This window comes from Trachemys scripta, chromosome 5 (assembly GCF_013100865.1).
Source record: "Trachemys scripta elegans isolate TJP31775 chromosome 5, CAS_Tse_1.0, whole genome shotgun sequence".
NCBI classification, from domain to species: domain Eukaryota; kingdom Metazoa; phylum Chordata; order Testudines; family Emydidae; genus Trachemys; species Trachemys scripta.
Window position 1 is genome coordinate 95,735,015 of NC_048302.1, and position 17,823 is coordinate 95,752,837.

The window sequence follows — 17,823 nt, forward strand, 5'->3', positions numbered from 1 at the left end:
TGTGATTGTCACAATTCTTCCCTGGCAGTTGGGAAGCAGAAGTTCACCCCTTTTCATGGATCTGTTTACTCTTGACCAGTGAGGGTGGGTGTGTGGTGCCAAGCCTGCTCCTGTTTACTCACAGTGAGGTAACGAGTGAGCAGCACAAAACTTTTACCTATTAAAATTATTTCTTTTGTTAAACAGATTACTTTTAGCAGCAGTGGGAAAACTCACCTTTGATGACCACAGGCTCTTTTGCCCTTTGTTTCTTTCCTTACCCTATTTTTCTTTGTTTCTCTCCCTTCTTTCTTCCTTCTATATTCCCGTTGGAAGAAATTCTCAATTTTCTTCTTTGGATTTCACTCCAACCCTCTTGCCCTTGTCTAAAATGATCATCAGTAGCTAATACTGACATTTGAAATGTTATCATTAGGCTTAGAATTAACATCTCAATTAGATGTTGGGTTGGCACAAAGAATCAGGTTCCAGGTACTTAGTTTCATTTCTCCCCCCATGTCTGGGCTGTTGGAGAGGGAAGCCATCCTTTGCTAGGCACTCCTGTAGATTGCAGTAGAACTACATGAGTTCCTGTCCTGCACAGCCCAGCTGGGATATAGGCAATGGAGCAGACACTTTGTTTTTTCCCCTGCAGTGCAGAAGTAGGCCTGTCAGGGAGCAGTTGCAGCAAGTAAAGCTTCTCAAGAGTGCTTTCAGATCATACTGAAGGTGCTACTAGGGTTGCAAGGGAAGCAGTATCCACTACCACCTCCTCAGAGCAATGCAAGTACTTGTTTTAAAATGGCAGGAACCATCTTTATTTCATAATCAAATATAAATTTGAACCTCAAGGGCCACACATTGGATGCCAGTGATATAATGCATGGCTTATTGCATACAAGTTCCCCTCTTTGTATTGTACGTCTTTGAGGGTTCAAAACCAGTTTTGCTTATTCCACATCTGAATCAAACCCTTGTCAAAGTAGGTGCATTTGTCTAGCTCTCCTTTAGATTCTCTGTACTGAGTATGGAATGTGGACACAATAATACTTCTTACTTTATTTTATTTGAGAACTAGGACAGTTTAGTAGAAGTACCAATACAATGGACCCAAGTGAAATAGGGGGAAAAAAATCTTAATATTTATGAAGTACACACTTCTGGTTTAAAAGAAAGTTAATAAAACCAATCCTATTCAAAAATATGTTGCATAATACTTATGAAGTTGCTAGTTGGGTTAAATGTCTCAAGTCAGTAAGAACAATTCTACATACAAATATGTACTAATCATTTCAAACAGGAAGGAAGTTCTGAAGTTCCACTCAAATTTCAGAGTTAAGATGTCCTATGGTTAAGAGAACCTTATTTTATCTTGCTTAAAAAAAAAAAAAAAAAAAAGTTGGTACACTGAAACTGAGAATGTGATAAACAATTCTAGTTTCATAAAAGTTAAATATTTTAATAGATTGACATCTCAATATATTTAGCAAGATGTAACCACATATTAAATGTAGTTAGAAATGATTGACAGTTAATGTATACTGTTTAAAATGATTTATAGTTTAACTTGCAACCTGATCTTTACATATAACTAGAAATGCTGTTTATCATTTCCCCCCTCAATCACCGATGTTTCCAAAGAAATTGTTAAAATCATATAAATGTAAACCAAAAACTTGCTGTCATTATTCAGATGAATAATATTGGTATTAAGTGTTCCTATTTTGCTTGACATTTGTCACCTGTAGGGATGCAGAATAAGTACTTTCACGATTTCTGAATTGTTACCACTAATAGACAGCAGTTTCATGAAAAGCAGCATTTGAGCTTCCTTCTACCAGCCGCCATTAGCCTGACAATTATGATTTTTATAAACCATGGCAGCACTGTGATGTGTCAGATTATAATTCAGAATTCATTTTAGCATCAAAATACCTGTCTAGTTTTAAAATGAAATTTTCTATTCAATTTTTTTTAAAACAAAATTTCCTCTGCTGCTTCTTAAAGCACATCTGACTGAACTGAGGCATCAGTGTGCTCCCCAGCTGTGCACAAAATTTTCAACACAAGTACATACAATGTAAGCATGTGAATAATCCAGAGCCATTTTTGGAAAAAATGGGCTGGTTAACAATTTTGATGATTCGCTCTCGTATGCCGTGGTCATAAATAATGATACAATTTTCAGCTACCATCTTGTTGAAAAGTAAGCTCAGACCACCATAATTTCATTGTTGCTATGTGAACTTTTAGACCACTGAACAAAACGTGCAAAGATTACTTTTAAAATTAAGTATGCCCAAATATGTACAGAAGGTTATTGAAGCATGCCTTCTTTCTACATGTCACATTCTACTGATTAGCAATTAGCTATACAACTTTTGAGCTCACCCCCTAGGGATTTGAATAAGCTACTGTAGTTATTACTTTATGTGCATTTTGACATTCCAAATTGAATAGCTGGACTGAAACAACTACATAATAGTCTCTTTTGCAAAATATCTCCCTGCTATTTCCATAATAGCCATGAAAAGGGTATTAATTATAAATGTTCCCTAAAGGTAAGTAGTGGCCTCCACAGATATACCCTGGCATTATAGAAATATAATTTCAAACTTTGAAGAAATAACTATGAACCAGTTACAAAAATCCACTTTCAAATCCATGGTCGAGGATGCTTAACCACAGTTGAAGGTAAAGTTTCTTTTGGGTTGACCAGTCTTTTGGATAAAGAAGGTATAAATAAGTCACGTGCTGAGCTCTTTATTCCAATCCAGCGATAATAGTAATGTTGAGCCGAAATTTGAGATTTGTTCCCTTGTGGATTGAAGTATGGCACCATTACTGGAGGCAGAACTATCTCCACAGGTTTCAATACAACCATTTTATCTTCTGCCCGTGGCTTTCTAATGTGTGTCCGTCTCTCAAACACCTTACTCATAGATGACAGATTGGGTGTGTTCTTCAGCATTCCTGGCAGGGATGAGTTTGAGATGGGTTTGGTAATTTTCTTCAATTGAATGGAACTGTTTGTTTGGTTCACATTTTTTTGTGGAACACCACTAATTGCTTTAATTGGTGAAACTTCAGAATTAGTATTAATAGCTATCATTTCTCGGTTGAGGAACTCCACAATGTTTGTTTGTACCCCAGTATCTCTAGGAACATTTCTTTGCTGTGTTACTTTTGATTTTTTCTTCCTCTTCTCTTCTCTCTTTGATGATTTCCCAATATCAAGACCTTCTAGTAGACCCTTTGCTGCTGCACGAGCCAAAATGTCTTTTACAGACATTACTTCAGCTGGATCCCTCTGAAATTAAAGAAATGTTAGTGGAGCTAAACTACACCATCAAGCTATGCACTCTATTTTAATCCCTTAGGCTACACCTGCACTTTAAAATATATGGCAATGAGTCTGAGTCCCTGGGTGTGATGGGGTGTATCAATCCCACCCTGGCAATCCAGGAGTTAATAAATTGCTTTGGGCCCAAGGGACCACACCCCCTCACCTTTGCTGGACATGCTCTCAGTGGAGAGAGCATATAAAAGGAAGCAGCTCAGCTCAGTCTGGGCTGGCTAAGGAGGACAGCAGTCGTATGATGCTGGCTCCTACCAGGAAGTTGCCCGGACTCCAGACCACCGAGGCAGAGCACCCTGACCACATTGCAGGGACCAAAGACGAGCTGCTACCAGTGGAGAGATGCCAGAGCCAGAGCAAAGGGTAAGAAGTGACCCAGCAGATGCGCTCAGGGATACAGAGACCTGAATCCTGCACCAAGGTAACTGCTTTCAAAGGGCTCTGTGTCAGAACCTGGTGGAGAAGGGTGGGCCTGGTTTCCCCTATGCCCCACTGCTGCCAGAGCAGTTCCTTGGGCTCTCACTGCTTACTCCTGAAGAGGAAGCACCCTCCTAGACTTCCACCACTGGGCGCTACTGGATACCCTTTGGTCCCTTGACACTGGGTCTACAGACTCAAGCTTATGCTATGGTGCTAAAAGCAACAGGGTTGCTGTGTCTCTGAAGTCCACCCCCCCAACCACCAGCCCAAGTCCCTATACCAGTGGTTCTCAAACTAGGGCCGCCGCTTGATCAGGGAAAGCCCCTGACAAGCTGGGCCGCTTTGTTTACAGTCTGCATCCGCAGGTTCGGCTGATTGCAGTTCCCACTGGCCACGGTTCGCCGCTCCAGGCCAATGGGGGCTGCAGGAAGCAGCGCGAGCCGAGGGACATGCTGGCCGCCCTTCCTGCAGCCCCTATTGGCCTGGAGCTGTGAACTGCGGCCAGTGGGAGCTGCGGACTTGGCCGGTAAACAAACCGGCCCGGCCAGCCAGGGGCTTTCCCTGAACAAGTGGCGGCCCTAGTTTGAGAACTACTGCCCTATACAGTGCTAAGCACAGCTATGATGCAAACCCAGGGCTGTAGACCAGGCTCTTGAAACTTGCTGCTGTGGGTTTTAAAATGTATAGATATATCCTTCAACCCCGTCCAGCTATTGTCAAGCTCAGTGTATGGTCTAGAAAAGAAAACAATGCAAACATCTTGAAAGCAACAGCTGCATGCTATTAAAGGATGTTTACTGCAGAATCAAGGGAGTATATGGTTATATATTATAGACATATAGAAAGAAACTATTGTATGTAAAGTAAATAAGGTTTTTAAAATGTTTAAGATGCTTCATTTAAAATTAAATTAAAATGTAGAGCCCTGCGGACCAGTGGCCAAGACCCAGGCAGTGTGAATGCCTCTGAAAATCAGCTCGCGTGCCATAGGTTGCCTACCCCTGCACTACATGCTAGATTCACAAAGGAACTTCAGCATGGTGACAGAGTATTTCCATGGTGAAGTTTTTGGATGCCAGGAAAATCACTGGGATTCACCAAAGTTTGAGTTTGGTGCCTAACCTCCCAATACAATAAAGGGGGTGAGAGGTGCCTCAGAATGGGAGTCACAAAAGCCTGCAGGCTAGGTGGCTCCTTGCCTGAGCTAACCCCGTGGGAGACACAAAGCTGAGAGTAGGCCTCCTTAGCAAGAAGAGGACAAAAGCTACCACCTCCCTCATAACTTTTAGCCCAACGGTTAGGGAACTCTCACTTAGGTAGATGGGGATGGGTCTCAGCTCCCAAACAAGAGAAGGGATTTGAACTGGGGTGTGCCCCCTCAGGTGAGTGTCTTGGGGAGCAGGCTATAAGCCATTCTGAGGGGGGGACTTTCTCTCTCACCTGCAGCAGCTGTTCCACTGTAGACATAGAATTTAATCATTGGAGTGGGGGGGGGGGGGAATTGGATCTCCCACTTCCCCCGGTGAGTGCTCTAACTACCAGGCTGTTTGCTTGCTCACTTTCTGGCTCATGTTGATGCTATTCCACGCTGAGTATTTCATTATTTAACCACATTTGTTCCCACCCTAGCCCCCCAGGCCATTTTGGCAGAAGAATGCCTGTCTTGCTCAGTTTGTGCACTACTCTGGGGCTTAGGAATCCGGCCACAAAGTTCTGGTGGGTGCATGTGCAGAGGCAGAAACATGGGTGATGAACTTTTACTGAAAATATTTAGGTGTTGAGTGAATTTAGATACATACAGGGACAGCTGAGCAGAGATTTTGGCACCTAAAATTGGCAGTTAGGCACCTCTGTCCTTTCGTGAATCTAGGTCTATATCTGACTTGTGTATAAAGAGAAAAATATATTACCATTTATGAACACTGAATGAGTTTGCAAAGCACTTGGAGATCGTTGGGTGAAGTATACAATGTAAAAAGTATTACTAGGAAGTTTGCCCAGTATTAAATTCTTTAAGATATGAATTAAACTATCAAGATAGGTATAAAGTTAAACACACAACAGGGCTGGGAATGAAACTGAGGACTAGAATACTTAGAGTTCACTGTGAGATGTTTCAGCCGATTTATTAGCGTGTATAGCACTCTTCAGAAATGGTGGGAGCCCCCTCTGTCATAATCTAAAATTTGATTAGATTATGTATTGGGCACGGGTGGGAATCCTGCACTGACAGGAAGTTATACTAGCTGATTTATCAGGTTTTTCCATTTAGAATTCTCTTGCTGTAATGGAACCCTTTGACTTATCTATCATCCCAAGAGAGAGATGGTTCTCACTGCCCACTTTGTTGTAATAATACATAGGGAGATGGACTGACTGATCAAATCAATCTTATATTTAACTTCCAAAATTAATCACCTTTACCATTTTTTCCATAACCTTGAGTATTTTATCCCCCCCCAGAAAAGAGAAATGACAAGTTTTCCCCACTTACAAGCCACCTTAAAGGTATCAGTTGTAGTCATCATTTTTTCCAGCCCGGACAAGCACTGCATTGATGTACACAAAGCACTAGCACGAGGCCAACCATTCTTTATACAATTTAAAAGCCTGACACAGCAAACACTACATGTAGTGCTTACTATGCCAATCTTATCCCAGGACAAGTCACAGTGCGGGAGCGGGATGTAAGCTGGAAATTACTTTTAGCTTAATTACAATATAGAATGCATCTACACCATGTTCTGTTTTAGAAGAAGCTGTATTGTGGCTTTTATCAAGTTTAGTATGCATTTGTTTTGGAAGGAGAGCCTTTACCTCAAATATGTCATCTGAAACGAAGGCATATTTCTAGATACAAAAATACTCAATTAGAAAAAAAGATGATTTTTAAATTTCAAATGAAAAAGCATTCAGTAGGATAAAAACAGACTTCTTTTGAACAGTTCATCAAAGGAAGCTCCTTCATTTTCTTGGCAAAGAAATCTAGAGTTAGAGGCAGTGTGTATGTGTAAAGGAGTAGTAAAATATATTGTACTGTAGACAAGATTCTACTTGAAGCATCAAAACATGTCCAGGTAAAACAAATTACAATAAATACTTTCTAAAAACTGTTTAACTATCTTGGGGATTCAATCCTCACTGGAAACTTTCTACTTTTCACTCCATGGTCAAGCAATAGGAGAAGACTCATCTGCTTCAATACTGTTGAGTCTTGGCAACATATATAGCACTGCTGTGATCCCTGCTGGGCTTGATGCATACAGGCAGAACAGGATGGTTGCTTTAAAGCCTCTCTGCTGAATACCAGTTTCAATCAGCATGTTAAACATACCATGGTAACAGAGGAGTAAGGGAAAGAACAACGATAATTGCATACCAACCCAATCCTCCCTAAAATGTGACAAAGCTAAAAACTGGATCAAGTATACACTAGATTTCATTTGTCACACACACAACCACCTCTTTGATACATGAACACTAAATAGAAAACTTGTGAGCTCTCCAGCACATCCCTTCTATCTCAGCATAGTGCAATTTCAGAAGCTGGATCTTTCAGTTGCACTTGCCTCTAGGAAAAACTGTTGCACTGATTGCTTGTTTCTTCAATCTTTTGCCTAGTACAGTGCAACTAATGCTCAGAGACAAGTCCACTCTCCTGTCTGTATGGTTATGGTGAAGTCAGGTAATTTATGAACATTCCCTTGTGTGTGCTCATTTTTAAATTATATTTAAAAACAAAAGAGAAGAGGAAATCATATATACATCTTAAACAAGTACTTTTCTCAATGCATACTTTTTATGACTTACCTGTCTTGCTAGAACAGCTAAAAAACAGCAATTGGAAATCTCGGAGGGTTCCATTTTGAAAAAAATATCAGAAGTGCCCTCTATTTCTGAGTTGCACCACAGAGGAGGACTAAGCCTGTAAATATTACAAACAAGACTTGTAATTTTAAAATGTAAATAAATAAACTAAAAATTAGTTGAGTACAGCACACAAACTTTTCTTACTGACATGCGTTACATTTTAGACACCCTATTACTCATTTAAAAATACAATTATGATTAAAACAAATTTACTGATAGACTTTTAAATATTTTAATGTATACTGTCTTTACCAACAACAAACCTGTACTAAAACAATGTTTTGAATGTTCGCTTTCACATTTTCATAATGTGAAATTAGGGCCGATTATTAAACAATCACTGTGCTTTGAGTATATCAAGACAGTGAAGATGTTGGTCTGTATTTAATACAGACATGTTAATTCAAATGTATTAAATATATTTTTCTTTGTTAATGGGACAATATCATATTATAGGTTATAAAAAGGTTCCTTGCATGTGTAGCTAGAACATCTAAAAAAATTTAAAATCTAGACCCTGATCCTCAGGTTCATTAGGCTGCTTTGAAATGGTTGCATAGAATGTAGAGAAAGTGGTATACTGACTCCTATGTCAACTTTCTCCTTGCAGATTCCGGGACCATTGGCAGCCAGTGTAAATTAGAGCAACCATTAGACTGCTCAGACTTACACCCTGGTATTAGACTGGTCTACTGGACCAAAAGCCACCTTTGTACCACCTCCTCCTGACCTGTGCCATGGGCTACTCCAACTGGTGATCATCTAAGGAAAAGCACTTCAGTACAGACCACTGGATTTGATACCAAGGAATATATGGAATCAATTCTCCAAGACATGTACCTTTGAATAATGCTTAAATTGGGCAGGCTGGATCTAACTAGAGTAATACCACTGGGACTCACCATAACATATTAACTGAACTAACCTAAACATGGCAAGGTAGTCTCTGAAGGGCCAAAAATAGAAACACACTACTAAAGAGTCTTCATCTGAAAACAAATGGTCACAAAGCACACCCTAAAAGGAAACATGGGTTCAGATTCTGCATGCTGACTGAGCTATGCTCAGAGCAGGTCTAGAGCACAGAGGGGACAGGTATATCACCCTTCCAACAATTCAGTCCTAAAATGAGCATGTGCTGGCCCAGAGTCCCACCACACAACAGAGCAATCTGAAGGAAAGCCTCACTGAGGAACTCCCTAGGTACCCATATCTGCCAAGTTGAAGTCTACTTTGCATCATTGGAGTGACACAGACAGATATAACAGACCAGAGAATCAGACCTATGGCAGGTTCTGGACTAGCGGTTTCCTGAACCCTTGAATCTTTTGTTTCAGAGGAAATTAAATATTGAGTAAAGTCACTGTCTCTAGATCAGTGGTCTGCCCTAACCAGAAATATTGGCAACACTTCCTTTCACTTTTGTTCTCAGTGCAAAATTTCCAAAAGGAGAGATTATTTTGCTCCTCAGCATAGACGAGATCAGAGTAAATTTAGCAACAGCACAGATATACTTTTAAGTTAGCATAGCCTGTTCCCCTCCAGCTGCAAGTTCTCCCCATCTGATCATAGGAGTTAGCAGTTCTGCAGCAGAATTTCTTGATGAATTCTGCGCTCTTTGAAAGTGTTGTGACAAGATGGTGGATATAGTATGGTGGGTCCTACGCTTTTCTTGGTTGGGGGGGGGGCTAAAATACCACCCCTTACCCCTGCTCTTGGGGCACTGAGGGCCCCACTAGTGGTCCAGGAAGGTGGTAAAGGAGGGAAGCGGGGGAGGGGTCTGGGTTTGCTCCTCACTCTGAGTCCCAGCCCCTCTCAACCCCTGCAGGTTCTTACCCTCTTCTCCCTGGGGTGGGGTATCTTCAGTCCTTAAATGCTGGGGGAGGGAACATCCTTCCCCTGCTGGGGCAGGGTCTCCCTTACTCCAGTTTTCTGTTCCTCCAAGTCTAACAGCACACCTCCAAGCTCCAGTCCTCTCTCCTTCCCCCTGACTTCCTGAAGCAGGGGGTTTTATTAGGTTTCTAACAGGGCCTTAATTGATTACAGGTGCTCCAATTAACCTGTAGCAACCCTCCCTAGTCTACAGGGAACCACGCCTTAATTAATCTAGGGTTTATATACTTCCCTTCTACCACTTCCCATTGCTCCCTGGCCCTCCTGTATCACAGTGTGTAAAAAAAGATGATTAGAGTCGCTATTTCTCAAGGAAAACAGCTCAAGAAAATGGTCATGAATAATACATTTTAATACATTTGGGCTTTGAAAACATTTTCAATTTATGAAAACAATCACAGTATATATTTTATTTAAGCTATGCCATTATTACTTTGCTCATGCAAATCTTTAGGAGTTCATAACTATGCATTAAAATATGCAAAATATAGTTACCTATAAGGTCCACAGGATATAATATTTTCCTTCTTCCAATAAAGGAAGCAGTGTTTCCAGAGTCACTATTTTGAATTTTTCTTAGTTATAAAATAGTTTAGGTCTGTGATATCCAAGGTGAGTTTTATCTGCCCGTACTTTCTTAGTATTAGGAAGCGCCTTAAACTTGTGTAAAACACTTCTTTTCTTTTGGCTGGTGTAATAGGTTCCATACTATTTTAGGGAAAGAATTAGCAGAACGAATTTTTTTTCTGACACTTAGGTCTCCTTTTGAGGATTTGCCACAATATTGCTTTATAGCAATGAACACTGCTATGGCTGTACGTGTCCAAGGTGATTCAAAAGACTGCTGGGTTTCAAAGTCCCTCTTTTTCCCCACTTCGGAGACAAGAAGTGGCAGACTTCATAGCCCTTCAAATCCCAAAGGAACAAAAACAATCTAAAGGCTTGAGGCCCATGTTGATTTTTGGTCCAGCATGACACTGAACCCGTGGCTACTAATGTAGAATAGTTATATAGGGGCTCCCTTTCACCAGGGACATTTTTACAATAGGAAAATGTATCATGTTCTAACATATCTTAATTAATATGTTGTAAAATACTCAGACAAGGATGGCTGTGTTAAAGTCATCTATGCCAGGGTTGGCCATGACTAGCTCACAATTTCAATCACTATGGGCCCTGTCTAAACTGAATGCTAAGTACTACTGTACATTTTGCTACTTAACATGTTTTCTAACACTATATGTACTGCCACTGTAGAGAGGCTCTTGGAGAGTGCCTAGATAATCAAGGGTGGAAATATGACATCACTTTCATTCGCCTCTGGCAAAGTAACATCCCCTGCCTTTTCTCCAAGGGCAAGTTTTGTATTTGCATTTATATGCAAAACAAAAATTACTGTAATTGTTTACATTTCTGTATTGTGATTTACCTCTTCAGTCCACAAGTGGGTACAGAAATCTTTTTAACAATTATGGTAGCTGCAAAGGATGGTTTGTATTCTAAACCTCCATTTGAAATACCTGGACTCCTTGGAAGAACAGCTCCAAAATCCAGGAGAGCTGACTGAGCCTGGCATCCTCCTTAGAGTTTCATGACATTTTTCTATGGAGAGTCTCAGATAAGACTTTAAAACACAGGTCCTCTAACCTATGTATGGACATTGAAGATCCCAAGACACATAAGTGGAAACTTGCCCCAACATCCTGGGCCAAAATTTCTCCTTCCACACTTCTGTGCAGCAGGGTATGCATATGATTATTCCTACTCTCAATTCCAATGCAGTGAATTAGAGTGGTATCAAAAGTGTTTTGGTTTGTGAAGGGCTTTGCAATCCTTTTGTATGCTTTAGGTGCTATGTAAACAAAGTAAAATATTACATGTGAAATAAACAACGTTAGTACAACTTCTGAGCATTGACTGCAGCAATAGCTAAAGCCCACATTAGTGTTGAGGTAGCAAGAAAAAAAACCTATTTTAAGAGTCTGCATGCATATCAGGAAACTGGGCATTTTTTCCAAAGACAGCAAGGTTTGAACCTGTGTAACTTGGATGATTTTACAGACTGATAGCTTAACACCACAAAGCAATTATTTTTAAAAAATGAGAGTTGCTATTTTTTCTTTGCTGTTTGATCTTCTAGTTACTATCTGACAAGACCATGCCTAAGTTCCCTGGTCTCAAACCTGATTCAGTTTAGCCTAGTTTTCTCCCTACTCCTGTTGATAGTGAGAAAACAGAACTCCTATACCACCAGTCCAGTAACATCATTTCCATTCCAGTAATGCTCTACTCCCCACCCTGTCAGAATGCTGATCAGAGAGGCACTTGCAATCAGATCAGCAATCTGGGAGCAGCACACTTTGCACTTCCACATCACCAAAAGGAATGGCAGCTGGCAGAAAAATATTAAACATTGCCATGATGCAAGGGAAATTGAGAGGTCATAGTTTAGGATAGAAGCATGATTCTGAGGGGTAAAAATCTTAGCTAAAATATGGCCAAAATTGGTCTAAGTGTGAATAAGAAATTGTACAATGTTTTGCCAACTTTTTGGATTACTAAAAAGACAAATCTACTAAATCGCGTATTTGACACTTTTCCTGGTCTCACCTCTAAAGTGGTGTTAGGCAAGCCATACAACACACAACTTTGGGATTAAACCAAGGACAACTCTTGTCAGCAGATCTAGTCCTTTTCATTGGACACCATATAGAATAAGGTAGAATACAATATTAGAATGTCTAATACGGTCTGTAATAGATTTGCTAGAGTAAGAGTAAGGATATGTTTGAAACCATGCTCTGAAGCGGATTTCCAACACACAAAATCGATAAATGGTTTATTTCACAGCTACTACATTTTAACTAGTATACTGTATGTGTTCAAATCTCACCTATGCAGGGGATAGAATTTAGATTGTTTTCCTTTTAATCATACTATCAGGGAGCAGGAGTCCTGAGACCGGAAAAGGAAATCAGCTCTCTAAGCCTACAGGAGTCTTATGAGTTTGGGGGATTTCAAGACATCTGCAGAAGCCTGGTTGCTTCCCAGCCTCATGGAAGCAGACCAGATAACAGGGTCCTATATTTTGAAATGGACATCCTGGAAGATAAAATCAACTTGGCTTCCTAGCTAAGACGCAAGTTCATTAAATGTGACTGTCACATACACTGAAATGCTTACTTATAGAGTTATTATTATTTACGATTTTGGGAAAGAAAGAAGACAGCAGAAGCCACCTTTACTTAAATTATTTATCATTTAGATTTAAGAAATAATCTTCATAAGTCCATACAATAGATATCTATGGTAAATGCTCAGCCAACATAACTGAGCAAAGTTAAAAATGGAAAAATGTATCTAATGCCTTTCTATGTTATTTAGTCTTCCTCAGAAAAGACTATTTATTCCTTACCTATATGGCTGTACTTTACTTCCTTCCACTCCAGATTCCAGTGCTTTGTTCACTACTGCTTCATTTTCTTCTGGATAAACTGAACAAGTGCAGTAGACAATGGCTTGCACTTTATTAACTATAAACATGCAACAAAACATTTTTCTCATTTACCATTTTTGGAATAAGGAAAGCAATTTAAAATTAAAAAATATACAATATTTTAAAACACTTCTGTTTCAATTGTTACGAAAATCATTGGAAAGTTATCAAATGAATAGTGAACATGCAGAAATAGTCAATGATCAGATCATAAAAGATATTAAATCATCCTTTCCATCTCTCTCCCCCCCCATTCAAGTTAGTACAGTTCTAGTAATCTGTCCAATGTATTTTAAATTTTCAAAGCAACAGAGTTGCCAGCACATTTTCCAGCTATGCCACATTCTAATACATTGCATTTCCAGGAAGTTTTTATTGTTATTAAGATTACATTTTTCCTTTTCAAATGGCATCCTATTACATATAGTAAAACCCACATGTGCCAACCTACATAATTTCTCTCCAGTGCTTTTTTATTTAAATGTATTTCAAATATTTGCAGACTTAGGCACAAATCCAGGCCTGTGTGTGAGCTGTGCTCATGCTGTTAAGAACAGAAGGGTGAAGGGGATATGGAGAAGATCAAAGAGGGAATTACAGTAGAACCTCAGAGTTATGAACACTTTGGGAATGGAGGTTGTTTGTAACTCTGAAATGTTTGTAACTCTTAACAAAATGTTATGGCTGTTCTTTCAAAAATTTACAATTGAACATTGACTTAATGCAGCTTTTAAACTTTACTATGCAGAAGAAAAATGCTGTTTTTAACCATCTTAATTTAAATAAAACAAGCACAGAAAGAGTTTCCTTACCTTATCAAAAAAAAAAAAACAAAAAAAAACACTTTCCCTTTTTTTAGTAGTTTACATTTAACACAACACTTTACTGTACAGTATTTGCTTTTTTTTGGGAGGGGGGGCTCTACTGTCTGGTTGGTTCCAAATGAGGTGTGTGGTTGACCAGTCAGTTGGTAACTCTAGTGATTGTAACTCTGAGGGTCTACTGTAATCCACTTTTTTACAGCCTTCCCAATCCTGGGGCCATGACTAAGCCTCCAGGTAAGTTCCCAACATAATGACTGTAGCCTCAAAGCTGTTATACAATGGGCTTGCTATCAGCAGCCCCTAAAGGCTATTCTGAGGAACACTAGAGCATAGGGATCCCCTGTTCATGCCTCCTGCCATGGAGACCAGAGGGGGTGGCAGTGCATATAGTGCTAGAATGACCCTATGCCACTTTGAGAAATCCCTGGCTGTCTAGGGGAATCTTTGTCAATGGTCATCTTTCTGCTGCCAGATTAGCATAAAGCAGCTGGAGCAGGTACCAGGATTTGGGCCTTAATTCTTCCTTAGCCACCACACTGGACAAACTGCACATATTTAGTTCTTCTAAGTTGTTCCACATGAATCTGTCTCTCTACACTCTTTGTTTCTCTTCTCTGAGCCTCCAATTCATGTTTCTGGGCATTATAGATCCCATGAACTGAAGTCTCTTCCAGGTGCTGTTGCACCAGAGCAACAAACAGAGACAGACATGCAATGTCTCGGCACGTGTACCACAAAAACCATGGCTGCTGTATCACACTTCAAATGCATTCTTAATGTGTGGTTAATGATTACTGTTTATTATTTGTACTACCAGAGCACCTGGGAGCTCTATGCCCAGGCTACATTTACAGTTTAGGTGGACATAGCTACAGTGCTCAAGGTGGGAAAAAAAGCTACACTCCAAAGCACCATTGCTATGCTGACCTAACCCCTTGTGTAAACACAGTTAGATCGATGGAAGAATAATTCCAACGACTTAGCTACCATCACATGGGGAGGTGGTGTTCCTACAGCAACAGAAAAACTCCTTCCATCCTCATAGGCTGCATCTAAAACTATAGGGTTATGCTGGCATCGTCACGGCCCTGCAGCCATGCTGCTATAATCCCTGTAGCATAGGCCCTAGTCATGGGCATGGACCCATTGTGCTATGCACAGTATGAATAAAGAACGAAAACGTGGTCCTTGCCCTGAAGTTCATCCCTAGGGTTCTTTCTGCTTCCCGAGATTATCCCTCCAACTAAAGAATGTTTTGGATATTTTTCCTTAGCTTGAATATTTCCAAATCCTTAGAGTCTCAGTGCCCTCTTTACTCTGTGCATGCAGTAACAGCCTGATCCTGCAAACACTTCTACATGTGTGTAACTTTCCTCACGTGACTAGTCTCATTGTACTTGAAAAGTTATTTCCATGCCTAAGTATCTACAGAACTGCCACACTACTGTGGGGAAGCAGTAAACTGCTACCCTTCCAAAGTCACCCATGTACAACATATGCTTCTGTTTACCAACTTTTGAGTTTTTAGTTGCTCTTGATTCTTTGGCCCAGATCCTCAAAGGTATTTGAGGCACCTAAGTCACACTGATTTCAATGGGAGTTAGATGCCTAAATACTTCTCAAGACCTGGAGCATTGTCCACAAACTTCATTTTTATTTACTACTTTTGTTATTACAAGTAACATTTTCAAAAGCATTTAAGTCCCACTGAAAGTCAAAAGGGAATTAAGTGTTTTTGACAATTTTACCCTATAATTATATATCACTTTACCACTGCAGCTGGTAACAGGGAAAAGATCCTAATCTTACGGCTGCTTTAGTGGCTTTTATGTTCTTCTCTAAGGCCTAGTCTTCACTTACCGGCTGGTCCGGAGGCACGCCATCGATGTTCTGGGATCGATTTATCGCGTCTGGTTAAGACGCGATAAATCGATCCCGGATCGATCCCGGAAGTGCTCACAATCGACGCCGGTACTCCAGCTCGCCGAGAGGAGTACGCGGCGTCGACGGGGGGAGACTTCCGGCCGCGTCTGGACCGCGGTAAGTCCGGAGTAAGGTACTTCGAATTCAGCTACGTTATTAACGTAGCTGAATTTGTGTACCTTAGTCCGAAGTCCGGACTAAGTGTAGACCAGCCCTAACTTCGGCGCACGAAACAGGTAAGGAGGAAGGCTTATATAAATGCTGAGAGAAGGAAACTGAGGTAATAAATTTATTCACAGTAGACTATACGAAGTGGACATTACTTTGAGAACGTGGTACACATTTACTGTTGAAGATTTAAAGTAAGCAATGCCTATTTTTTTTATATGTTGCATCTTAAATTATGGTCACATTTTCGTAAACTTGAGAGAAAACAGACTTACATCGCATTGCATGCATTAACTCCTGAAGTTGCGTCTCAGCAAGAATATGGAGTTTATTTTCAGCTACAGATCCTTGAGAAAGGTCTCTCAGCAATCCTGCATCTGAATGTAAAGTTATTAAAACAACAATAGCCAAATTCATTTTTACATTTAAAACTCATGTCCATATTTTATAATCCATTTGTTTTCATTGAAAATTCTCTATTAACAGACCTGATTACTGCTGACATAGTGAAATCAGATCACATGAACTGCAAAGTGCAAGGGTGCCTATATAATTACTTTTTCCCTCCTAGTTATTCGGTTTATATTTAAAACATTTCTCAGTATTTAAAGAAGATTTTGTACAATAAATCCACTTAAATCAATTAAGTCGATAAGGAGATATGGTTAACTGAAAATGAAATGCTTGACAATACCTTAAATCTTGAAACAAGTGTTTTATTTGTGAGATATTTCTTTTGTGAAATAGACAACATACATTGAACGCTCTATTAGAATAATGCTCAATTTCATAAATCTATTTAATTAACTTGAAATTATTCTTAGAGATTTCTAACTGGTCTCCAAATCCTGTAGAATCATCAAGAGCATTACCCCAATGCTCATTTCCTTCTTGGACATCTTGAATTTTCAAATGCAAATCAGAACTAAGCAAAAAATCTTTTCGTTCGTTTGGCTTCTCTGGTTAAATGTCTCTCATTATATATCAAGTCCTGCAAAACACTGAGCACACCCTTAACTCCCACTGAAAAGGGATTTTGAGCCACAACGATTGGCCCTGAACCAAAAAGTCTGAAAAAATAATGAAATTCTTTAATCACGGTTAAGTATCACCACATTTTGTTTTGTCAAAAATGTAGTGACATATTGTGACATACACATTGTGAAAAGTAAAAAATTGAAAATAAATTGAAACAAAATCCAAACCCACAGACAAAAATTAGGGTATATTTAAATCTGAAATTGCTCCCTGTCTGAGGTAACCACCTCAGCTAAGTAAACTCAAGGTTGAAGGTTTCATATCCCACAAAATGGTTATTATCGAGCTAACAGAAACAGAAAGCGCTCTCTTATACTGAAATGTGTCTACAACCCTTCTAGGCTTCTTTTCTATTCCTCCTCATCCCATAAGCAAGTTTTAACCCTCGCTTCTGCTAGGAGATATTTAATTTCAAATTTTATTAATTTTGACTTCTTAGTTCCCTGTCCCCTTTCAATAAGTATTAGTAATCAATGACCTAGTAATTCCCCACTGAATGGGGAATATGAAGAACTCTCCCACTGGAAGGAAGAACAGGAGGAGAAAGGACCTCGCTGGTTGTGAAGTGTACATGAGAGAAGACATGGTTTGAAAAATGTCAGCAGCACTTCATACATTATACTAAGTTTTCTAGCCTTTATTTTTGTCACAACCTAAATGTTAAAAGTTAGGTACTTCATGTAATCTGTCAGAATAAGGTCCAGATTTAAATATTAGCTGATTCCATCTGATGAGTAATATGAAGTACTGCAAAAAAACCAGGTTCTGTTTAAACACAGTATTGTTCATTAGGTTTTCCTATATTTCTCATTGCCTTTTTTAAATTAGGATGGGCGTGTAATTAATAGTTTCCT

At 39.6% G+C, this 17,823-nt stretch overlaps 1 protein-coding gene across 2 annotated transcripts in view; it reads right to left on the bottom strand.

The window, feature by feature from the left end:
* Nucleotides 1-1,026: 1,026 nt before the first annotated feature.
* The window catches only part of NSUN7 (NOP2/Sun RNA methyltransferase family member 7), a 54,945-nt gene continuing 38,148 nt past the window's right edge, over nt 1,027-17,823 (bottom strand). For both annotated transcript variants that reach the window (XM_034771107.1, XM_034771108.1), the window contains exons 10-13: nt 16,207-16,308; nt 12,936-13,053; nt 7,568-7,682; nt 1,027-3,289 (exon numbers count right to left, since the gene is read on the bottom strand). In XM_034771107.1, coding sequence (XP_034626998.1) covers nt 2,636-3,289; nt 7,568-7,682; nt 12,936-13,053; nt 16,207-16,308 — 989 coding nt within the window. In that variant the 3' untranslated portion in view covers nt 1,027-2,635. The remainder of the gene's footprint in view (nt 3,290-7,567; nt 7,683-12,935; nt 13,054-16,206; nt 16,309-17,823) is intronic.